The sequence below is a fragment of the Corythoichthys intestinalis genome, chromosome 14 (genome assembly GCF_030265065.1).
Source record: "Corythoichthys intestinalis isolate RoL2023-P3 chromosome 14, ASM3026506v1, whole genome shotgun sequence".
In the NCBI taxonomy this organism is placed as follows: Eukaryota; Metazoa; Chordata; class Actinopteri; order Syngnathiformes; family Syngnathidae; genus Corythoichthys; species Corythoichthys intestinalis.
In genome coordinates this window covers 23,678,664-23,703,951 of record NC_080408.1, presented here as the reverse complement: position 1 = coordinate 23,703,951, position 25,288 = coordinate 23,678,664, and the positions used below count along the sequence as shown (strand labels likewise).

At 39.7% G+C, this 25,288-nt stretch overlaps 1 protein-coding gene across 5 annotated transcripts; it reads left to right on the top strand.

The window, feature by feature from the left end:
* The first annotated feature begins 847 nt into the window (after nucleotides 1–847).
* tox4a (TOX high mobility group box family member 4 a) lies at nucleotides 848–24,770 on the top strand. 5 transcript variants are annotated; one of them, XM_057858176.1, is made up of 10 exons: nucleotides 848–1,285; nucleotides 1,384–1,449; nucleotides 2,872–3,171; nucleotides 7,755–8,000; nucleotides 8,452–8,754; nucleotides 14,288–14,368; nucleotides 14,434–15,153; nucleotides 18,301–18,443; nucleotides 18,511–18,572; nucleotides 21,765–24,770. In XM_057858176.1, exons 1-9 carry the CDS (start codon nucleotides 1,181–1,183, stop codon nucleotides 18,566–18,568), a joined length of 2,022 nt encoding a protein of 673 aa, XP_057714159.1. In that variant the 5' UTR covers nucleotides 848–1,180; the 3' UTR covers nucleotides 18,569–18,572; nucleotides 21,765–24,770. The 5 variants fall into 5 exon arrangements, with proteins under 5 accessions (XP_057714159.1, XP_057714157.1, XP_057714158.1 ...); XM_057858174.1 differs by lacking the exon at nucleotides 21,765–24,770 and having other exon boundaries at nucleotides 848–1,039; nucleotides 1,166–1,285; nucleotides 18,511–21,754; XM_057858175.1 differs by lacking the exon at nucleotides 21,765–24,770 and having other exon boundaries at nucleotides 848–1,044; nucleotides 1,166–1,285; nucleotides 18,511–21,754.
* Nucleotides 24,771–25,288: the final 518 nt, after the last annotated feature.

Genomic DNA, 25,288 nt, shown 5'->3' with positions numbered 1-25,288 from the left:
CCTGTTATGTGTGACAATAGTTGAATAAACCTTTGGCTCTCAAAGGCCAAAATGGTGCTAAATTCGTGAATTTAAAACATAATACTAGCCCAACAGTAAGAAAGTAAAAATAAATTAATAATAATAAACTGAATGACCTGAATAAACTTTTAAACCTCTCAAATTCCAAACAGTGCAACTTTCATTAAATTATAAGTGATAATAATTGACTATCAGCCTCGCTCTCTATGCACCAGCAGCAGCATAGCTCCATCTTTATAGCAATGAACAAATGCAAACAGCGCACGAGACTCTCTCACACACAAAGCTTAGCCACTTGGGTTACTTTGCTTACTTCATCAGTGGTTTTGAAACAGGTTGAGGGTAAATTCCTCGCTGGTGATGTGGAAAGAGAATTAAACTATCAAGGAACTGCGATAATACACATTTTAAGACGTTGCCTTGACGTGAGAACGTCAGATAAGATAACTTTCCTAGTAAAATAGGACTTGTAGGCGTCTTATACATCTAAATGTTCTTTAAATAATTCGTTAAAAATTGTCTAAATGAGGTATAGAAATGAAAATGTTTTTCATTGTCTACACTTAGACGTCAAATGATCAAATCGACGTTTATAACAATTTGAGTGGTTTAAATCGTACAATATACAACAATCTGTTGTGCAGTCCAAAACTACATAGTATATTTGCTTGTTTTTCGACGCATAATGGGGTACATGGGAAACTTTGAAATACACCTGTGTTTATTAAAAATGAATTCATGTTAAAATTCGTGACCGGCGCACGTGCCATACACGTGTTCTTGTATTAATTTCATGTTGAGTCCTTTATTTCCCGACAGTCCCTGAACTATCAATTGTCCGTCATCGTCTCAGGCGCCACATGAATTGAATGGTTATTCTACCTTTGACTAATGATTTTACACACAAGACGTGATTTAGAGCTCCACACAATATGAGTAAAGCATCAAGCGATTGTTCTAGCTGGCTGATGTGAGACTAGCCCCACAAACCTTCCCAGATCGTCGCACAAAGCGAAAGGTTAGGTTAGTTCGATAGCTAGCATCGCTAGCTAGCTAACATAGCTAACTAGCATTTTCGTTCCACGTTCGGAATTATTAATGAATGAATTGATCCCGTAATATTTTTTTGCGTTGAAATTCAAAGTATTTTAGGTCGCAAATGGACCTTAATTTTTATTCTGGACTTCCTGACGGTTGTGCTCAAAATGTTGATTCGGAGTTTTTGGACAGCCAACCATATGGTGGTTACTCCGAAGGAAATAAGGTAATCCAAATGCATGTGTTTTTTTAAGTATGATAAAAATAGAACTTGAAAAATGTCATATCCAATGTGAATTTTAATTATAACCAAATGGGTTTCAGTTTTCAGAAGGCAATGATAGTTACCTAACCATAGGTGGCGGTGCTCACCACTTTTTGTCCGCTGAGGTAAGCGAACTAAGGTTTTGTCATATTTCACTTATTCCGCATTTACACCATATAAAATGACACTTTACGTGAAAATTAAGAGCCCTTTTCAGCAATAATTGTTTATAGCTTCGCCTACGTACACCCTTCTGCTTACTCCTAAGACAAGTTTGGCATTATAGTAGACATCATCATGGATAGAAGTTCTGTCGCCATCCAAAGCTGCAGAAGCAAATAAGAATATTTTTACCTACTCAATTCAGATTAATTGGAATCAGAAATGACAGGTGTGAAAGACTATCCCCGTTGTGGGGGGAAAAAAATCCAGTTTGGATCAGTCTTTGATTTATTTTATTAATTTAAGTTATACATATATTATTCTTTTTTTTTTTCTCAAACAAATAAAAAATATTTTGCCCCTTATCCAACTGCTCTGAAATTAGCATTGATTAGTATTAATTATTTCTATTGGTTCAACTACTAGTAGCATTTCTGGCAAATATGCTGAGTCAGTAGTGCAATAGTAACATTTGTAGTAAGAGTGGGAACCTCTTGGTACCTCACGATACAATACAATTTCCGATACAAAGCTCACGATAACGATGATCTGACGATATGGCGATACAGCGATTATCGATACATTGGTCAGGTAATCATTCTAGAATATTCTACAAACTAATAAACAGAAAAACGAGCTTCTGTTGTGAATTTGAATGAGTTTATCACTAGTAGACGTCCATTCCATTTAAACTGGGAGGGTGGCAGCGAATCATTCGCTGCCACCCCTCCCACTTCAAACGGATTGAACGTCTATGGCCGTCAGTGGCGGCCAATGCCGGGCAATGAGGTAATTTTGGGCTATTTAAGGTCATTTACCTTTTGATTTTCAATTACTTCCTGTTGATTTTGGGGTATTTTACAGGTCACCTTCTGTTTATTTTGAGTTACAGAACAGGAAGTGACCTGGGAATCACCCAAATGAATAGGCAATGACTCAAACTCAACAGGAAATGACCTGTAAATGGCCTGAAAATCGGACAGAATGACTGTGAATGCTCTGGTTTCGAATGAACGAACGTTACCAGTCTAAATGGATTCAGCGTCGTGCACTGTCAATGCAGCCTTAGAGTTACTGTATCTGAGACACGATTATGGTGAAAGATTTTGGTAGCAACTTGTTGGTTCCTTTTTATTTTATTTTATTTTTTAGACATTGACACCTTTTTAAAACAATATCTTGATTCTTGGCAGGAGCATATCGATAACCTTTCGGGATACAAAGTATCACGATATATCACCATTTCGATATTTTGTCACACCCCTAATTTGTAGTTACTTAGAACATGTCCTTCTGGTACTGACAAAGGGCGTACTTGTTCATGGATGGGGCTTAAATTAGACACTTTCTAAATGCTAAACAACCGTTTTGTTCCCACATAACAGCAGACGTTCCACACCCCCAGCCTAGGAGATGAAGTTTTTGAGATTCCCCCCATCTCACTGGACCCGGACTCGTCACTCAGTATTTCTGAAGCGGTGTCCCACTTTGAGTTGTCCGATGGGGGAGATGGCTCAGCGGGACCTTCGGGTTCTCGTAGCCTGGTTAGCAACTTGGTGGTGGAAGCTAACGATCCATCTTTTGCATCCCCCTTTGTGAACACCGGCTCCCAAGGCCTGGAGCACCTCAACATGGGAGCCATGGGTCAGGGGAATGGAGGAGCTCTGCTCAGCTCATCATCATTGGTATGCACTTCGCCTCATAAAATAGCTTTTGTCCCCATGTCCTCACCTTTTAGCCTGGCTTTTGATTTAAACTGCAATGAACACCAGTTAGGCGGTGGTTGGCATTTTTTACCTGAGTATTCAGAGGGGAATTGATCCGCATAACACCACCACTATCGAGAAAGTAAAATTTTGAAATCTGGCTGACACTACTGATTTTGAAAACAATGCACAGATAGCATTGGGATGGCTGCTTATAGAAGCTAAAAAATATTTTAAAAACAAAAAAATACATCCACACACACAACTCGAAGGAGTGCAGCTAGAGTTGTCCGATAATGACTTTTGAGATGTTGTCCAATTAAAAAAATCTGATACCAATATAAACTAATTGGATTGTGATGGCCCTCTGTTGATGCTTTAATAATGATAAATTTATCAACTTCAAGGTTTTCCAAATAAACATTTAGTAATAATGACTTTAACTGAAGTTATGGAAACAAATTACTGCATTAGATATATTGCACTACTATATTCATTACTCAACTCAAAATAGTGCAAACATTAGTCTTTTGGATCATGTTCTCTCTTAGATTATTCTGGCAGGTGCAAAGTATCAATAAGGCACTGCCATATCAGGTATGGCTCACACAGTGCTTATAGGCTGGCAATGATAGGACCAGAGTCCAGACAATGCCAATAAGTGACAATTGCCAAGATGCATTTTGCTGGGCTTTTGCACAGATTTTTAATTATAAATGGTGTTTTAAGACTTTTCTTTGTGACTATTTATTTCTAGTAACTCTGTAGTTATATGTGATGAGTTTATAATTGTATTTTCATTTTATTTGTGCAAATGGTCTTTGCTCAATTAACAAAAATCCCAAGCATTTTATTTTGGAGATATATAGAAGTCATTCTAAGCATAGCTACTTTGCTATACTGTGACCAGCCCGTTTACAAAGGCTGCAGGCTTGTACATTATAAATAAAAATAAAATAAAAATAAATAAAAAGTTAGCATTTAAGCTAGCGGACTTTTGCTATGTAAGTTAGCCAATTGTTCTTTTGCTGTACGTAGATCCTCATTTATTTTTTTATACCGTTTGAGGCTCAGCTCAGGTATTTTAATTTTTTACATCCCTTATCCGATTACTCAATTATTCGAACTAGTCGTTCTATTAATCGACTACTGAAATAATCGATAGCTGCAGCCCTAGTTATGACACAGCTTGTTTTTTAATTTGTCTTTATTTCAAAACCATTATAATGATGTTTAAAGGCAGAAACTAAAAATGTTTTCTGCCTGTGTTAATGAACCTGATTGTACTTCCGCATATGACATGTTGATTAAATCAAAAAGACTAATTTTTTTCCATCTAATATGTACCCATGGTTATGCTTGTCATCACAGATGCACAGCAAATCCATTTTCCAGGTTTGTCACGTCACGTGACATTCACTTCCCTGCTTCAGAGGCCATGTTTGTCTTTGTTGTAAAGCACTTTGGGGACCTTTCGGGTTTTGTAAAGGGCTATATGAATAAGTTTGATTTGATTTGATTTGATTTGATTTGTAACAGTTTCAGTTGGTTGCAATGGCTGTGGTGAATTACAATAGATGTTATCTGTTTATGTGTTATTTTTGAACGCAATATCAATATGAATGCCTTGTTTTGACTAGTGGCGGTACATGAAAAAGATTCTTGAAAAGGTTTTAGTTCTCCTCCATGTACAATAATGAAGTATCGATATTTTGTTGTTTGCCACCAAGCTTGAATGATGAGCTGTGGGGTTGAATGGTGTCCAATTATTACTTTTACAGTATATTGGAAACATACATAGCCCACAATTTGATGAAGTGTACCATATTCTCCACACTATGAGGCACACCTACAGCGGGGCAAATAAGTATTTAGTCAACCACCAATTGTTCAAGTTCTCCTACTTGAAAAGATTAGAGAGGTCTGTAATTGTCAAAATGGGTAAACCTCAACCATGAGAGACAGAATGTGGAAAAAAAACAGAAAATCACATTGTTTGATTTTTAAAGAATTTATTTCCAAATTAAAGGGGAAAAGAAGTTTTTGGTCACCGACAAACAAGCAAGATTTCTCGCTGTCAAAGAGGTCTAACTTCTTCTAACGAGGTCTAACGAGGCTCCACTCGTTACCTGTATTAATGGCACCTGTTTTAACTCATTATCGGTGTAAAAGACACCTGTCCACAACCTCATTCAGTCACACTCCAAACTCCACTACGGCCAAGATCAAAGAGGACACCAGAGACAAAATTGTAGACCTGAACCAGGCTGGGAAGACAGAATCTGCAATAGGTAAAACACTTGGTGTAGAGAAATCAACTGTGGGAGCAATTATTAGAAAATGGAAGACATACAAGACCACTTGTTTTGAAACAATTCCGATACTGCTTATGATCAATCACAGTATCAATGAAAATGAATAGTAGCGAGGCTGATACCCAATCACCAGGCTACAATGAGTTAATTTGTCTGTTATATCCAATCAGACAAGCATTCTTTGAGTAGACACTGCTTATAATCAATTACAGTATCAAATAATATAATAGTCACAACTCATAATCAATTGTTATGACTTATTATTAACTTCAGGATCGCGGATCGTCGGCGACTTACATGGACAGCAAACAATAACACTTCACTGCGTTAAACAAACGGCACATTTTATTTAACCCACAGAATAAAGTGTACAAGCAAACAAGCAACAATTGTATTTCAGCTCATAGATTACATGCAATAACATAAATCTCATTACCGTGTGCTGGAAGGACGGAGAGCCGGGCGTCCTCTTGTAAAGCGAGCAAGGAAATACCAAGGCTGGGCGTCCGCGCGCGTGAACCCACAGAAGACTCTGATTGTACTTGTCTCCGTCGCTTCTTTATAGCAAGTACCGCGCCCCGTAACTTCCCCTCCCGTTCGAGTTTCACACGGCTTTTGAGAATATTTGGATCTCCCTTAGATGTTTCGCACGGCCTACGGCCTCGAGAATCCTTACTCCCTTTTTGGTAGCCAACTGGACGAGGTGACCTTACTCCCTTTTTGCATTCCGATTCGCGCGGAAAACATGTTATGTTCCTTATTTTGCGGTATCGGCGGTACCTTGCTCCCCTTTTCGCATGAGTCAGCTTGATAAGGTTGAAAACAACACATTCCGATTTATGTTACCTTGCAGCTTGATGTCAGTTGATGAGGTTAAAAACAACATTCCTTTATATAAGGCTTTGGGGCCTTGTCTTACACCACTGATAATCTCCCTCGATCTGGGGCTCCATGCAAGATCTCACCCCGTGGCGTCAAAATGACACAAGAACAGTGAGCAAAAATCCCAGAACCACACGGGGGGAACTAGTGAATGACCTACCGAGAGCTGGGACCACAGTAACAAAGGCATTATTATTACTAACACAATGCCCACCAGGGACTCAAATTCTGCACTGCCAGACGTGTCCCCCTGCTGAAGAAAGTACACGTCCAGGCCCGTCTGCGGTTCGCTAGAGAGCATTTGGATGCTCCAGAAGAGGACTGGGAGAATGTGTTATGGTCAGATGAAACAAAAATAGAACTTTTTGGTAGAAACACAGGTTCTCGTCATCATGCTTTCGGGCTGTTTTTCTGCAAAGGGACCAGGACAACTGATCTGTGTAAAGGAAAGAATGAATGAGGCCATGTATCTAGAGATTTTGAGTGAAAATCTCCTTCCATCAGCAAGGGCATTGAAGATAAGACGTGGCTGGGTCTTTCAGCATGACAGTGATCCCAAACACACAGCCAGGGCAACAAAGGAGTGACTTCGTAAAAAGCATTTCAATGTCCTGGAGTGACCTAGCCAGTCTCCAGATCTCAACCCCGTAGAAAATCTGTGGAGAGAGTTGAAATTCCGTGTTGCCCAACGACAGCCCCAAAACATCACTGCACTAGAGGAGATCTGCATGGAGGAATGGGCCAAAATACCAGCAACAGTGTGTGAAAAGCTTGTGAAGAGTTACAGAAAACGTTTGGCCTCAGTTATTGCCAACAAAGGGTACATAACAAAGTATTGAGATGAACTTTTGGTATTGACCAAATACTTATTCTCCACCATGATTTGCAAATAAATTCTTTAAAAATCAAACAATGTGATTTTCTGTTTTTTTTTCCCACATTCTGTCTCTCATGGTTGAGGTTTACCCATGTTGACAATACAGGCCTCTCTAATATTTTCAAGTGGGAGAACTCGCACAATTAGTGGTTGACTAAATACTTAAATTTTCTCAGAAGCTGACAGTGCGCCTTATAATTCGATGCATGGCATCTAGTGGATGCATCAAGCAACGCCAACCACGACTACTACTACTACTACTACTACTACTACTGCGCCTTACAATGCTGTAAGCCCTATTAATGAAAACTGTTTGAAAATAAGCCATTCTTTGAAGGTGCACCTTATCGTGCGGAAAGTACTGTACCATACCTAACTAAATGCAGCTCTTCTTTCTTTTTTCAACACAAACATAACTGATTGGCCTTTTTTTGCATTCCTTTGCTTAACATTTGCTCCTTTCCACTTTTTGCTGAATCTTCCCTCAGGAGCTGGGAAACAGTGGCGGCTCTCATTTCAGCAGCCCGTCCCCAATGACCATTGATGTTCAACTCGCTGACATAACTCATGGCCTTTTAGGAAGTGGTCACTTAGCTACCATTAACCAGACAGAGCTGACTCTGGGTCTAGGAGGAGAATGTGTAGGACCTCCTGCAGGGACTTCGGAGCCGCCACTGTCGGCGACACCTTCTCCAGCTGGCTCTTTACAAGATGAGGACATGGATGACTTCAAGGTGAGATGCCTTTTTATGAGCAACCGGTCTGGTTGTGACGCTGCTGGTTGATGTGATCGAACTCACGCCGCCGCCACGTCAAGTGTCGTGAGCCGGGCATGCTGACTGCTTTTAAAGCAGCTGTGCTATGCATGCAATGTAACTGGTCTGATCTGTGCCCACGAAATGATCCGGCCTCCTTGACCAGGTCAGGACTTGAATCTACGCCGCCAGCAGGAGAGCACGATTAGATTTTTTTTTTCTTCACTATTACACATAAGAAAAATAAAATTCTATTTTTTTCCTTTATTTATTAAACATGAGTCTTTCCACTGGTATGTAGCTGATGTCTTAACCTTTAAGAAGCTGCTCATATATTAATATTTTGACTTTCAATCCCACTTTGATGTTACATGCTTTCTCAATGGTCCTGCTACTTAATCACACTGTGTCTAATGTGTCTTTTTCACAGAGGAGTGTGCTGGTAGACTCCCCCATGTCTGTGTCCTCATCATCCTCAGTCCTCTCCCATTCTGCTGTCCAGTCATCTGGCTCCTTGGCAGCAGCCAAAAAGGCCACGGGAACACTGACAACATTCAAAACAGGCCGGCTGAAGAAAGACCCAAATGAGCCGCAAAAGCCAGTTTCTGCATATGCTCTGTTTTTTAGAGACACACAGGCTGCCATCAAAGGTCAGAACCCTAACGCTTCTTTTGGAGAGGTGTCAAAGATTGTGGCGTCAATGTGGGACAGTCTGGCTGAAGAGCAGAAACAGGTGTGTGCGCATGCTTGTGGAAATTTTTTTACACATTTTTCATGACTGTCAGGGGATGGCTTATTAAAATTACTAATTTTACTGACTTGCATACAATGAAACCCTAGCATAGTTGGGGTTTGGGACACTTGGAATTCCACTATTTGTGATTTATGTCCTCCCAGTATTTTCTTTTTCCTTATTATTGGGTTTTATTATAAAAGATTGACGATGACATGTAAAATCATGTGGCTCTTCATCCTTTGCTTGTGAATTTTAACGGGTTTGTCACTAGCGGACGTCCAATCCATTTGAACTGGGAGAGATAAGTTTCCTAAAGTTTAACAAAATTACAGTCCTTCAACTCAACAACAGGCCCCTTGTTAACTTTCTTCACCTTTCGTAGCATGCAGTTTTTTACTCAAGGTCTTAGATATTTTAGATGTATAGTAAAGCTGAGAAAAAATATTATCTGGCGATATATCGCGATCCTTTATGTGCTAATGTCGATACTTTTTTTCTGAGTATCGACTATCGATAGTATAGATACTTCTAATGTGGTGCGCCGGCTACAAGCCAACAAACTAGAGATGTCCCGATCCGATCACTCTCCGTTCTGTTGGTTTTTTTTTGGTCCCTAGTGCGCTGCCGTGCTTGTTAACGCTTCGATGCTGCCTGGGAGGGCTGCCTTAATTGAAAGACGCCGCATGTATCAATCATCGTTGAGCTCGCTACACACTAGCAGTAGTGTGCTGTGACAACTCATTAGCTGCGTTCCAGTCATTGTTTGAGTTGCCCTCGCTCACGTGCCCTCAGCACTTGCTCTGACGTCACACTGAGGACACTTGGAGGGCGGAGGGGGAGCAAAAGATGTAAATGGAACACACCTGCCCTCGTTCACTCACAGGCAAAAAAAAATCATGGAACAACCACAAGGTGTTGGAGTAGCGCTATACTGCCTACTCCAAATCAGTGACGCCTCCAGAAATTCTTCATGGGGTGGCCAAATAGGGCCACTTAAAACCTTTTGATGGCACACCAAAAAATTTTCAGGTTTTTACTATGTAGTAGTAATAAACAGGCCAGTAGAAAACTGTCAGAAAGACTTCAGGACACACCTACTGATATACTTTGGTTGATTGTGTTATATTGTATATTGTATACCATTATATTGTAAATAGTCCATAATAGTCCAGTCAACATTTTCAGTTCCGCAATTACTACAATCAATTACAATTATACTGGCGAGTGGAGTGGCCAACAAATTAATTTGGGGGACCCTTGGCCAGGCCAGGCCACCCCCTGGTGGCATCATTGTTCCAAATCGCACAAAATATGCGGCGACTCACGTCAATAAGACTGATGTATTCCGCGCTTGATGGCAATACGTCGGTCCTTGGGAATTAATTATTAGTTTTGTATCAAACTTTATTTGTGCAATTAATTATGTATTTTTTGTCTATACCCTATAATTTGTAGACAGATTTGTTGTTTATACATTTAACCTATTTAAGTTTAGTTTCAGTCCCTCCCAACGCCATTTGATTGACAGACCCTTTCGTTAAAAGCAAAATGGAAAAGGCACGCCAAATAGAAGCGTCAATGACAAAAGTTGTCATTGTTTTTTCCTTGTTTTAATGACAAAAGTGAACGTCAATAAAAAAAAAATACTTTTTATTTATTCATTTATTTATCTTTATATTTATTAATGTGTTTGTTTTTTATTTTGGCACTCCTGTGAAATTCCATACGTTCTGTCATAACTGCCACATAGTATAATTTTTAAAATTTTTACTTTATAACCAATGAATTTGACAATTCGAAAGGCAGTTTGGTATAACATTCAAACACTGTGCTGGCAGCTTAATTCATTTTCTTCTTCTTTGGTGGTATATATACAGCTGCGAACGGTGTTTGAGCTTCATTATCACCACCGCATGGACATATTTTCCGCGCACCACTGCAATGCATTGTGGGATACAGGGAGCGCTGGAGTGACCATCGTTGTTGACTCGATCACTAAGTCCTCTAAGGGTCGATCTCACCAAGTTGACTTCGCTGTTTAGGGAAATATAACAGCCCTTAAGATGGTGGTGGGGATTCCCCCAAGGGGGAGTGTCTAGGGCAGGGGTAGCCAACTCCGGTCCTCGAGGGCCCCTATCCAGCTTGTTTTCCATGTCTCCCTCCTCCAACACACCTGACTCAAATAATCAGGATCGTTATCAGGCTCCTGCAGAGCTCACTGATTAGCTGATCATTTGATTCAGGTGTTTTAAAGGAGGGAGACATGGAAAACAAGCTGGATAGGGGCCCTCAAGGACCGGAGTTGGCTACCCCTGGTCTAGGGGAAGTGAGCGAGGGTACACTTAAACCGCGATTTAAACGCAGCCATTGTGTGTGGGTGTGTGTGTGTGCGTGTATGTGTGCGTGTATGTGTGTGTGTGCAAGTGTTCTCAGAGCATGAGCGGATTTGTGTGGACTGACTTAATGAAGCATTCAATAAATTCAATAAAGTTTTTTTCTACGTTATTCTTGTTTAAAAATAATTTAGTGGGACAGTAACATGTTTAAAACTTTTTAACAATTTTTGGGAACTCTTGACTCTGATGCAAAAATATATGATCAGGACGACTCTACAGCAAACAGTTCAAATCTGCCAAACCGCTACAGAGCAACACTGTGCTAATGCAGCTAACAACAGCCCAATAGAGAGACAACCCTGAATGAAAGTGAGTTTTGTTTACATGTTCTTTAAAACGTGAAGTGTTTTAAATAGTTTTTGTTCTATTTTGCACAGTAACAGTTGCTGCAACAGTTGATGCACTTTTCAATGTTAAAAAAAAGAGTAAATGTCAAATGGCATCTAGACGGAGATCCATGCCTCTGCCTTTTAATAAAATTTAAAAGGTAATATGTTGCCATAGTTGAAGTATCGCAATACGTATCGGATCGCCACACAGGTATTGGGATATGGATCGGATCATGACAAAAGCGGATCGTCCTAACCCTATTATATAGTAGATATACTATAGTAATACTCAGCTCAACAGTCTTGTTAGCTCACTTTAACTGTATTGGCTTCTGCTGGTTTGCGTTAGCACCCGGCAGAGGTTGCGCTAGACTTTTTCGTTGTCTGTCATTTTGACTGACAGGGTCATAAAAATCCGGTCATAATCTATTTTTACCCGTCACTTAAATTTTTAAAATGATGATAATGACATTGTGGTGACCCTTTGTTTGGCATAATTCACCTTCCGTACTTGTGTGTCCATTTGGCCGAGCGCGATACGACAGTCACGTGACAGAGACACTTAAGAGCCGCGCGCGGTCCCCTCACTATCCACTCGCTCTCGCTATATGATTGGCTCTCCCGTTAAATGCCTGTTTAAAAATTTTCCCGTTGTTACTTCTTGCGTTCGCTTATAAGTGCCCATTTAAAAAGGAAAAGCGATGGATGATACTACACACAGAGCGTATTATTAACAAATGTTAAAGTTGTATAATCATATAGCGAGAATAAGGAACGTCACTGACAAGCGCAGGCCCCCGCGAGTGGATAGTGAGGGGAATAGGATAGTGCGCCTACAGCTAACAAGACTCTTAACATTGCATACCGCTTCAACATATTCAATAGTATTTAGTTTTAACTCATTTTAAATTAATATTCTGTCCAAACAAGTTTAACAGAGAATCCACACCGTGCCATCACACATCAAGCAGATGAATATGTAACTTTTTCTCCGCAGTGACAAAAACAGCTGACTGTGGCCCCAGTATGTAGGTAGCCTACCATATGTAGCATATGAAGCAATGAAATTAACAGTTCACCTGCTGTGGCCTGAACGTAGTCTCACACTTTCCTCCTGGTGCGCATGGACTTGAATTGCGTGCCCGCTTGTGCAGTCCCTGTTTTTTCACCTCTTTTATCAACACCATCGTCGTTTTGGGGCTTTTTGAAGAAACTTCGGACACTCAGTTGCCTTGACATTTTTCAGAGTAAGGCCAACGACGTCATGCATCAAGAGAGACAATAGCTAATTAATATGCTCACTCGCCACCCTGTGGTCTGGGGTGTGAATTGCAACCGGTCAAAATGACGGATGGACTTCAGTTTTTTCTGTCACCGTTTTAAAAAATCGGTCAACGACGGAAAATATTCGGTTAACGTGACCCCTGGCACCCGCCTTGGATTACTTCATTGCAATTACATTACTTCCTTCACGTGCCTCTGGAGATAATTTAACACAGTCCAGCTTTCTGTAGCTCCAGTCTGCAGCCTTTTCATATATGCATGTAGAACTTTTTACACTAAATCAAACTGCTCCAAATTTATAATGTCTTCTAATCATTATTAAGATGAGTACAAACATAATAACTGCTTGTTTAAAATGTGTTATTTTTCAGTGCTTCTTAATAACAAGCCCTCTTGTGGCTGGCTGTGGGTAATGTTTAATCCTTTGTGGGTGAAATATCATTTACATATGTAAAATTTTATGTTTTAGCATTATATAAGTCACACCTGAGTATAAGTCAGAGGCCCAACCCTACTATGAAAAAAATACGGTATCTGTGCGCCAGTTGTAACCTAACCATGTTGGTGTCATTGGAATCTGGACCTATTTTTTTTCTTTTTATATAAACCTGAATACAGTAAATTGTTCTTTTAATCAGCAAGTCATACATGACAAACATTGAACAATGATCAACTCTATGGATATACCGTAATTTTCGGACTATAAGCCGCTACTTTTTCCCCTCATTTTGAATCCTGTGGTGTACAGTCCAGTGCGGCTTATTTCTTGATTTATTGGGTATATAGGTAACACTTTACTTGACAGCGGTGTGATAAGACTGCCATAAGACCATCATAATTATGACATGACACTATCATGCCATTAGTGAATGCATATGACTGATGGCATTAAGTGTCATCCGGCAAATTATGTCACTAACTCAGTTTATGTCCAGCTCGGACCCATCCATTCAAAAGTGAGATAATTTGTCGGATGACACAAAATGTTTTGTCATAAGCATTGATTAATGCTCATAGCAGTGTCATGTCATATTTATGGTGGTCCTTTGACGGTTTTATGGTGCCACTGCCAAATAAAGTGTTACCAAATCCATAACTAGCAATTAATGAAACAACTGGAAGAGTAACTGAAGAAATAATTGGCACAGAACATGAATTTTGATTGTCATTTACATCTGTAGCGCTGCAATGCATGCTTGGAGGCATGTTGGACGACAACAGTGTTGACAGCAGGTAGCAACAGAGGTTGACTCTCTCCCTTAAGGGAGCAGCGATGGCCAAATGAAGCTTCTTGAAGCAATGAAGCTTTGCAGCTAATCGGTTCAAAGCTTCATGGTGGTTCATTTGGTCTTATGATGCCGCTGTCAAATGAAGTGTTACCAGTTAATATCTTTTGGTGTAAGTACCCCATAATAAAGCGAGGACAGCTGCGGCTTATTGTCCAGTGCGGCTTATCTATGAACAAATGCTGTTTTTGTGTCAAATTTGGTGGGTACTTAACTCTTGCCGTGTTTATTTTAGGTCTACAAGAAAAAGACCAATGCTGCCAAAAGGGAGTATTTAAAAGCTCTGGCAGCTTACCGAGCCAACCAACTGTCACAGGTAGGCTTGTCTTGATTTATTATGTTAAATTTCCTGATTTTAATCATTTTTTCGCCATCCCTCAGCCCCAATGTGACAAGGTGGAGACAGCACCTTCACCACCTCCACCTGATGTCAGCCAGGCCTCTGTGGCCAACCCCCCTGCGAGTCACCAGCTCGTCCGTTTGGCAAATAACGTTGAAGAGAACACCCTGACCAACATTTGTGCCTCCAATATCATTCTGGATATCCCTGAGAGGGCAACTCGTTCCCGCACGGGGGCAACCAAACCAGCACCGGCCCCGGCGGCTGCAACCGCAGCACCACCGGTGCAAACCATCACTAAGATCCTAATTCCAAAACACATGCTTCAGGCAGGAGGCCAGTTTGTCACCCTAAAAATGCCGGCTGGCATCCACACTTTGCAGCCAGCCCTTGTGGTGCCCGGCGCCCCTCGCCTGCCTCCGCCCTTGCAGCAGATGCAGAACGCGCCCCCGCCACCACCGCTCCAACAGATGGCGCCAGCTCCACCGCGGTTACTTCTGGCCAAGCCTCGGGAGGGCGGAAACGCAACGGGACCGCCCGTGTCCATCGCAGCTGCCCCGCCGCCTCCGCTTCAGATAAAAATAGTTCCCGCCCCATTGCAGGGAAAAGACGCCTTGCCCATCATCATCCCCGCCACGGCGACAGTGGCGCCAACGGTGTCAGGATCCACACTTGCGGCGGCAGTGCAGGTGGTGAATTCTGCCGAGTCAGCGGGTCAGCATGATGAGGAGGTCATCTCGGAGGTGCTGCCTTCCGAAGAGGTAAATTCTGCTTGCTGTTGTGTCTCATTTTTATGTGCTATTTAAATCTGCAGCCCTCAAGTGAGTTGTACGACTTCAACCAAAGTTAATGTCGTAGAAAATTTACATCTCAACAAATTGGCTTTTTTCGTGCAAAAAAACAAAAAACCATAAATGGACTGGTAGATTTTTTCACCCGAAATTCAAATTGAAAAAAAATTAGATATCATGAAAATGATTATTATTTAGATAATATTGCTGAAGTTGAAATACAAGGTGAGGCAAATAAAAACGGTCCCCAAATTTAAATAGGTGTCACGTTTCGATATATATATATATATATATGAAAAGACTGCAACAAAGTTTTTAAAAAAAAAAATGATTTATGATGTCATGGAGAAAAAAAAAACAAATTCCACTAGTTATAGCGACAGTGCGTTTTATGTAAAAAAAAAAAAAAAAAAAAAAAAAAAAAAATCTGATCGCGTGATTGGAAATCGGGCCGATCCCACAATTTTTCCAAGGATAGGAATTGGGTGAAAAGGATTGGGTTTTTAATTAAACAAAAAAAATATTTAGGGGCTAAAAAGTAACAAAATAATCCAGAAAAACAATGGCATTGCCAAAAGAAATAGAAAATATATGTTTTACATTTTATGCAACACTCCCAGAAAAATGTCCAAGTACTGTAAACGATTCTATACTGTAACATGTTTTGAACTTTTGTTCAATTAAAAATTCTCCTCCTAGTATCGGATCAGGACTCTATCGGCAGATTCTCAGAATTGGGTGATTCGGGTTGGGGTGCAAAAATATGCAATCGGGACACCCCTACGCTGTATAATAAGTAGGGCTGCAGCTCTCGATTAATCGGTGAACTAGTTCAAATAGTCGACTAGTCGGATAAGGTAAATAAAAAATCAAACTACCCGAGTTGAGCCTCAAACAGAATAAAAGATAAATGAGGATTTAAGTACAACAAAAGAACAATTGACTAAATTCCATAGCAAAAGTATGCTAGCTTAAATGCTATAAAATGCTAACAGCAGCAAAATTGAATCAGAATCTTTTTTTTTAATCCAATTAGTCGAGTTAATCGATTAATCGTTGCAGCACTAATAAAAAGAAAACAAAAATGTCTGGAATTGTAATTTTAATGCTACAGTTCATTGTTAGGTTCATTTAAACATGGAATTTACTCTATTACAGAAACCTTACAAGCAATTCCAATAAAAATTGAATATCATGGGAAGTTTATTTCAATAATAAATGAACTTTTCTGTTAAAGTTTATTATTTCGATAAATAACTTTTCCATAATAATTTTTGGGAAATTCTAATCTTTTTAAAAAGGGCTTTACAATAAACTACAAGCATTAAAATGACAGCAACTGCAAGCGTATTTGTTTTTATATTTCAAGTTTTTGTCAATAGTTCAGTTGCCTTAGTTATCAAAATTATTAAAACAATGATTGCCTCTGAATCAGCACAAAAACATCTTTTTTTCCCCTCCTCATCAATCTAATTAATGATCTAATTCAGCTCTATGAGTTTGATAAATTGACTGAAGCTGTTTAAAAGCCAATAGTATTGCACATATATCGTCATTTTCAGACTATAAATCGCCACTTTTTTCCTTCATTTTGAATCCTGCAGTTTATAGTCCAGTGCGGCTTATTTGTTGATTTATTTGGGTTAATAGGTAACACCTTATTTGACAGCGGCATCATAAGACTGTCATAAGATGGTCATAATTATGACATGACACTGTCATGGGCATTACTGAATGCTTATGACAAATGTCATTAAGTGTGATCCGGCAAATATGTCACTAACTCCATTTATGTCCATCTTGGATCTTTTACATCCATTCAAAAATGAGATAATTTGCCGGATAACACTAAATGACATCTATTATAAGCATTCATTAATGTTCATACAGAATACAGAGCTTTAAGAGAGGAGGGAGGGATGTGTGAGTGTGTGTTTGCACGAGTATATCAGTATTGTGCGTGCCTGTAGGACAAAATAAGAGTCGCAGGGCCCTGCGACCGGGGTTGGGAAGAGAATCAAGGGCAACAGATAGGCCATTTGTGCGGCTCTCCCAGCAGAAGGGAGGGGTGAGGATGAGGGGGATCAGGAAAAGGAAAGGAAAGTTATAATTAATTAAGCCGATAAGTAGCTTAATATGTCCAAATACAGTTGGTCTTCAGTCAAAATCGCGCTCATCAAGGCGAAGGCGAGACCTCAGATCCCTTAAGTCATTGCCAACAGTCGTGGTCTGTCTCACAGTTCCGCCATTTGGTGCCAGACGACATCCACCTTTCTCCATCCTTCCTTGGACTGAATCGTGTTACCACGGAGTGAGTTCTCAATTCAAGCATCCGCGCTGTCTTCCAAAGCCTTGAATTGCACTTCTTGATCCGTGGACAATTTATCAATTTCAAAGACAAATTTCAAATTTGTCAAACTGAAAGCTGCTGTCTTGGAAACTGTCTGGTAAAGCAGGGCACCTCCCAAGCCAAGCAGAAGAAACCCCACGACTGTCACGCCAAACAGGCCAAATATTCTTGATATCTTCCACAGATAGGACAGTGAGACATGAATCCCTCACGTAGCCCACCACAAACCATGACCGCTCTCCTGGGGCTGTGTTATGTCTTAATTCTAATCATCTAATGACAGTCTTATGGCGCGAATGTCAAAAAGTTTTTCCAAATACCATAACTAGCAATTAATGAAACAGCTGGAACAGTAACTGTAGAACTAATTAGCACAGAACATGAATTTGGATTGTTATTTACATCTTTAGCGCTGCAATGCATGCTAGGAGGCATGTTGGACAACAACAGTGTTGATAGCAGGTGGCAGCAGAGGTTGTCTGTCTCCCCTAAGGGAGCAGTGATGGCCAAATGAAGCTTTGCAGCCAATTGGTTAAAAGCCTCATGGTGGTTCGGTGTTAAGACTGTTATATGATGCCTCTGTCAAATGAAGTGTTACCGGTTAATATCCTTTGGTGTAAATATCCCATAATACAGTGAGGACAGCTCCGGTTTATTGTCCAGTGTGGCTTATCTCTGAACAAATGCCGTTTTTGTGCCAAATTTGGTGGTTGGCGGCTTACGGTCAGGTGCGCCATAAAATTACGGTAACACATTTCGTTTTTCAGGAGGAGATGGAAGTGAACGAGTCGTGTGAGGACGCCGCTGCGCCATCCGTGTGCGTGAGGTCCGGCTGCACAAACCCAGCTGTTGAGAGCGATGACTGGGACAAAGAATACTGCAGCAACGAGTGTGTGGCCTCTCACTGCAGGTGAGTTGGTGATTCACCATTGAACTTGGAACATTTTTTTTTAAACATATTTTTTTCCTCCCTCCAGTGATATTTTCAAGGCGTGGTTTTCCATCCGAAACCAAACCCTGGGAACGGTGAAATAAAGAGGTAAAGGCGGTCACTAAGGATGATTGTACAGCAAATACGGACATTGTCACCATTTACCAGGATTTTGTGGTTAAAATTCTTCAACTGGACAGATTGCAGTTCGGCGTCAGGAATTCTTTGACAGCTCATGTTTTGTCAACGCAAGTTTTTGACTGTATATAAGTGATGTCCTAAAAAAAGTTATTTTTGTCTAGAAATTAGAAGCATTTCCGTTTCAGTCATTTGCGTTTATTGAATCGTTACTTATGATTTAGTAGTACACTAGCTTGACTTCAGTGCCAGCAGTTTGTTTCATTTGTGTCTAAGTAATAGTATTTTTTTTTCTGTTGCTATAACGCACCCCATGATTGATTGTCAACTAAACTCAGGGTGTAGATACATTTTGCCTGAATGGGGTTTATTAAAGTGAAGGACCCTCCGCTGAGTTTTGTTTTTATATAAAGAAAGAGGCAATACTCTGTTGTTTTCTCAAGTTGGTTAAGTGAAAATAGTCTAGCTGTTTAATACAGTAGATGTTGACAAGTGTAATACAGTAACCGGAGATAAATAAATCATGAATGTCTAGCCAAATTTTGAAGCTGTTTGTGGTGGGGGGGATAGCTTTTGAAGGAAATGAATAGATATCATGCTCTAAGTTATCAGTGCATGTAAAATCTATTGTAAGGGAACTTGAAAATAAACTTAAATTGACTGTATGTGTCGGAGGTAAAGAAATTACAATGCAACACTGTGTCAAATTTTCAAATCCGAGGTTAAATTGCTCAATATTTGTGCATATTGCCATTTGGAGTATTGGAGGAGGACTAATTTAAATGACTCTGGGTGGGAGAGATCTATTGGTCAAATAGATTAAATTTGGGATACTTTTGTCTAAATTCGGTGGTTTCGAAAACAACGGCTTTGATGAGGTATAACAGTTAAAACTTTTATGTCTTCACATTCAAGTTTAGCTTCCATGGCTTGATTACCGCAGCATCTTCGCTCTACTACTGGACTGCCATTTTACCGTCAGACTACGCGAGCGCTGTGAACTGGATGTTTTCCGATTTATATGGTGGAAAACGCAGACAAGACTCAAAGCAGTTTCTGCTCTTGCATTCCTCTTTAAACTAAACTGCTGTATTTTAAGCCAAAAGAACTGTTGTGTTTGAAAGAACAATGTCTATATGCTGCCATAGCAGATTCATGTCGCATTAAGCCCCCAAACTATTTTTAATTTGTCCGTTTTACCCTGGAGACTACCCGTTTACAGATGTCGCGCAACCGCTTTTGTTTCAACCCAGCTATAAAAAGGTCAGTAATTATATTTCTTATTCGAAATGTCTGACATTTTTAGCTTCGAATCCTTCAGGCATGAAAATCTCTCACCTTTTGGCGAAATTCGCCGTTTTGAAGTCAAAAAGGGCGACCTACGTGAATTGCGTAGATCCGAGGAGAAATTCTTTTTGGGAGGAGGAGGGGGGGGTTGGGAGGTTTTATTTAATTATTATCATCATGTGATTAACTTAGTACGTAAACTGAGCACTTAAGAACACCGTCAGCAAATCCTTCTAGATGCTTCGCTGACGAGAACCAATCGTCGGCCCAAGCTGCGTTCCATTATTCCAAACGCGCGCACTCCTTACTGTACATGGAGTGCTCGGAGAGCCTTTGGTTGCATTGCAAAGCTGCGAAAACAAAAAGCAGGCCTTATCCACACCGGGGCAGACCAGAGCGCAGCATACACACATGCCTGTATTTGCCAGCAGATTGAATTTGGTGAGTAATGGTTTCAATCGTTTTCACATTTTGCGATATAAAAAAGTTACTGCCATTCGTTGCAGCTTGCGTTGAACACTGCCAGAGCTAGCCAAATCTCCCATGAAAAAAAATAGCTCCCTCCCGTTAAATTGGCGTCAAGCTTGTGTATTTAGCAGTAATATAAACGAAGAAACACACTGTTGAGTCAAATTAAGCGGCATGCTCTCGGATGGAGGGGGTGCCTCACATCGCTCCCGTCGTCCACCGGAGACGCGTTATTTTCGGCTTGGATTTGAGCTGACGGCCGGTGTCGGCACAACACCGGCCCGACGAGTGGTGGGAATGAGTCCTGCTTCTTAAAGCTTTTCAGAAATACAGGGATCCCTCGTTTTTCGCGGTTAATGGGGACCAGAACCCGCCGCAATAAGTGAAAACCGCGAAGTAGCGCCCCCCCCCCCCCCCATTTTTTTGTGCGTGTTCAATGCATTTATTCAGATTTTACATTGGAAAAAAGATACATATATATATATAAGACGTTTTTTCACTTTTTTCACCAAAGTATCATTTATAAATGGTTTTCAAGCACTTCAAAATGTAAGAATTATGATAAGTTTTAAACATGTTATTGCCCCACCGAATTATTTTTAAACAAGAATAAAGTAGTAAGAAAATGCTTGGCTTTATTAAATGCTTCATAGTGAGTCTACTCAAACCCTCTCAGGCTTTGGTAAACGGTGATTGACACATGTGCAAAGTTTTTCTTTTTATATATATTGAATAATAAAGACACAAATGTCCTAGCCAAAATGTGGCCCAAACGCAAAACAACGTTACTTCAATGGAAAAATTTGTCTCAATCAAGAAAAATAGTTTTCAAATGCTTTTTTTGTCTCAAATTTATTTTTGCAATCAAAAACAATTTTTTTATTGAAGTGACTTTTTGGGGATTAAAAGTATATACTGTATTTTGATTGAAGCAACTTTGTTTTTGATAGAAGTAACTTTTTTTTTTGATTGAATAATAAAAACACAAATCTACCTCCATCGTTATTGAGAGAGAAAGAAATTAAGAAAGCTTTAAAACTAAAAGCCACCGGGGAGTCTGTTTTTTTTTTTTTTTTTTAATATTTATATTTCATTACATAGAAATGCGTCGTAGGGAAGTGAGATTGAGGGATTAAAAAAGGAGTTAGATGAGGCTGCTAAAGGCAGTGGATACCTCATCAGCTGGGTGAATAGCAGACCTGGTAAGAACAAGTTTGCAAGGATAGTCGGGTATTAAATACAATTATAAACACAATTACAATGTTATTTTTCTATAAGATTTTTATGTCATTGCTTTATTAATCATTAGGTGCTAGAGTTGTTAAGTATGGATAATAATGAAATAATAGTTTTAAGAAAACTGTGCTGTTGGTGGCTCAGTGACCATCTGATGTGTTTTGTTCTCAGATGAACAAGTTGAAGAAGGAAGTTTTGATGCAGAGGTTGAAGGAAGAAAAGAGGCAGACTGACTGAGTCACAGCCAGAAAGTGTTGATGACAGTTTTGATTTCTATTCACTGTTGCCCCCTCCCAATTAAAGTATGTCACAGTTGCAGCCAATTATTATCTAAAGCTGGTTAAAATTGAAGTTATGTTGTTTTAAGGTGTATTAAATACTTGTTCAAGTGCCCCTTTTGATCTACGAGCACCCGCCCCTCCACCGGTCTCTGCATGGCCCTGCTGAAACACAGTGTGGGTCGACAGAGCTTAATATTTTGTTGGGGTGTACAGTGTACTGGAACATATTTCCTCCTCACCCTTCTCACCTTTTTAACCCCTGACCCATTTTCATGCCTGATCCTTAATTGATGTCTAATATTTCGTTTAAAAAAAAAAAAAAAAAGACTTAAAAAAATTATTCACTCGCATATTTTAAACTTTTAAACAAATTCCGTCACAATGAAAAAAATGGTGTCTGTAAAGTCACGGTTATCTACCTCATAACTACCGCTTAATTGTATTTTTTGGTTACTGTCGCATTTTCCCCAATATAGATAATCGATCCAAAGAAAAATTGGAAAAAAAAAATGTTTAAAAGGGTAAATATATGAAAAAGAACATCTCGACCACTCCTTGATGTTTGCGATTTCTTGTTATATTACCATGTTTCACCCATAAAACCTCCCAAAAATCTGGCTGTGGCCATTCACATCTGTCTTGATGTGAGAGAATTCTATTCATGCTTAAAACACAACCATTATGCATTATATTTTGTATGCGTTTGTTATGCTTGCATGAGAACATTGTAGCACAGAGCATCATTGTTATATTAATCTGTTGAGGGTGCCTTCTCATGGCCTTGACTACTGTAGACTGTATCAGAATATGCCCAAATATGGACTGTTATGTTCCTGTGTTGTCCAATATGCCCTGAATGAATACAATGTGGCAACTGTGGCTTATCAGACTTCTTTCTAGCCACAGCTGATGTTCAAGGTTGTAAGTTGAGGTGGTTTTCCCCTATGAGAGATGTTTTTCTGTAACTTGAGACCGTTTACCAGGGTATGCTATAGTAAATTTCGGTTTTGTTTTTATGATGTCAACCCATAAATAGAGGCATGCCCTGCATTTCTCTTTTGTCCACATGCGGAGAAGACACTTTGCGCGTGGCTCCGAGTTTGTACCCGAGAGCTCTTGTTCATAAAGCCTTCAAAGAAAAGCAATCCATGGTTGGGGTCTGAGTCATTTCTCTAATCGAGCTATCGAGGTAACACTTGTCTTGGAGTTCAAAGTTGAATTTCCCTGACACTTGAAACTCGATGATACATGCTACATGGAGTTTTTGGATCAAAACAAGGTAAGTACGTGATAATATCTCATTAAAATCATAGCGCCTTTAATCATGCTCTCGCGGGCTCTCCTTTCCAGTTAGGGTTTTGCTGTTTAATGTTTTTTTTTTTTTTTTTTTTAATGCTCTCCTGTTCCAATTTGGCCAAATTTCAAAATTGTCAGATATGCACGTGTGATAAATCATTATAAAGCTTAAAATCTCAATTTTCTGGGGGAACAAAAATTTTGAAGAAGAGGGCATTTAAAAAAAAAATTTAAACAGCAAAACCCTAACTGGAGGCGAGAGCAGAATTAAAGACGCCACGATTTTAACGAGATATTATCGCTTACTTACCTTGTTTCGATCCAAAAACTCCATCCAGCATGTATCACTGAGAGTCAAGACACAGCTGTGAATGGCCACAGCTGGATTATTTGGGGATTTTATGGGTGAAACATGGTTATATAACAAGGGTCGCGATGCAGAAATCGCAGACATTGAGGGGTCAAGATTTTCATTTTCATATATTTACCCTTTTAAACGTTTCTTTTCAATTCTTTGTTTGGATCGATTATTTATCATCTAAAATACTGGGGAAAATGCAAAAGTAACAAAAAATACAATTATGCGATAGTTATGAGGTAGATATCCGTGACTTTTTTACAGACTCCAATTTTTTCATTGTGACGTAATTTGCATAAAAGTTTAAAATAAGCGAGTGAATCATTTTTTAAAGTCGTTTTTGTTTTTAAAGTAAATATTAGACATCATTTAATGACTAAGCTAAAAATGACAGACATTTCGAATAATAAATACGATTACTTACCTTTTTATGGTTAGGTTGAAACAAAAGTGGTTGCGCGACGTCTGTAAATGGGGGTTTTCAGGGTAAAACAGACAAATTAAAAATAATTTGGGGGCTTATTGCGCCATGAATCTGCTATGGCAGCATATAGACATATTGTTCTATCAAACACAACAGTTGTTTTGGCTTAAAATACTGCAGTTTCTTTTCAAGAGGATTGCAAGAGCAGAAACTGCTCTTTCAGTCTTGTCTGTTTTCCGCCATATATATGTATGCCATATATATATACATATATATGGCAGGAAAACACTCAGGTGATTTGAAATTCCGCTCTGAGACCCCCAATTTAGCCATTTAGATCTTGGCTGACAACCTCCTTCCTTCAGTGAGAGCCCTGAAGATGGGTCGTAGCTGGATCTTCCAGCATGACAACGACCCAAAGCACACAGCCAAGGCAACTAAAGAGTGGCTCCGTAAGAAGCATCTTAAGGTCTTGGAGTGGCCTAGCCAGTCACCAGATCTGAACCCTATAGAAAATCTGTGGAGGGAGCTGAAAGTCCGTGTTGCCCGGCAGCAGCCCCGAAACCTGAAGGCTCTGGAGAAGATCTGCATGGAGGAGTGGGCCAAAATCCCTGCTGCAGTGTGTGCAAACCTTGTCAAGGACAACAGGAAACGTTTGGTATCTGTAATAGCAAACAAAGGTTTCTGTACCAAATATTAAGTTCAATTTTTGTGATGTATCAAATACTTATTTCATGCAATTAAATGCAAATTTATTATTTAAAAATCATACACCGTGATTGTTTTTTTTGTATTAGATTCCATCCCTCGCAGTTGAATAGAAATTATGATACAAATTACAGACCTCTACATGCTTTGCAAGTGGGAAAACAAGCAAAATCGGCAGTGTATCAAATACTTGTTCTCCCCACTGTATTACCATTTTCAACCATAAAATCCCCCCAAAAATCCGACTTGCCATTCACAGCTATGACTTGACACTCGATGATCCATGCTACATGGATTTTTTTGGATCGAAACAAGGTAAGTATGCGATATCACATTAAAATCATGGTGTCTTTAATTCGGTTCTCGTGTGCTCTCACCTCCAGTTAGGGTTTTGCGGTTTAAAAAAAAAAAAAAAAATTTCAAAATGCTCTCCTGTTCTTAATTTTTCTTCCCCCCAAAAATCGAGATTTTAAGCTTAAACATTGGGGGGGGGGGGGGGGGGGGGGGGGGGCGCTACTTTGCAGTTCTGGTCCCCATTAACCGTGAAAAACGAAGGATCACTGTAGTAATACTGTAGGCCTACTACTGAAAGTTTAAGACTGTTGAACAAAACTATCAATTGTGACGT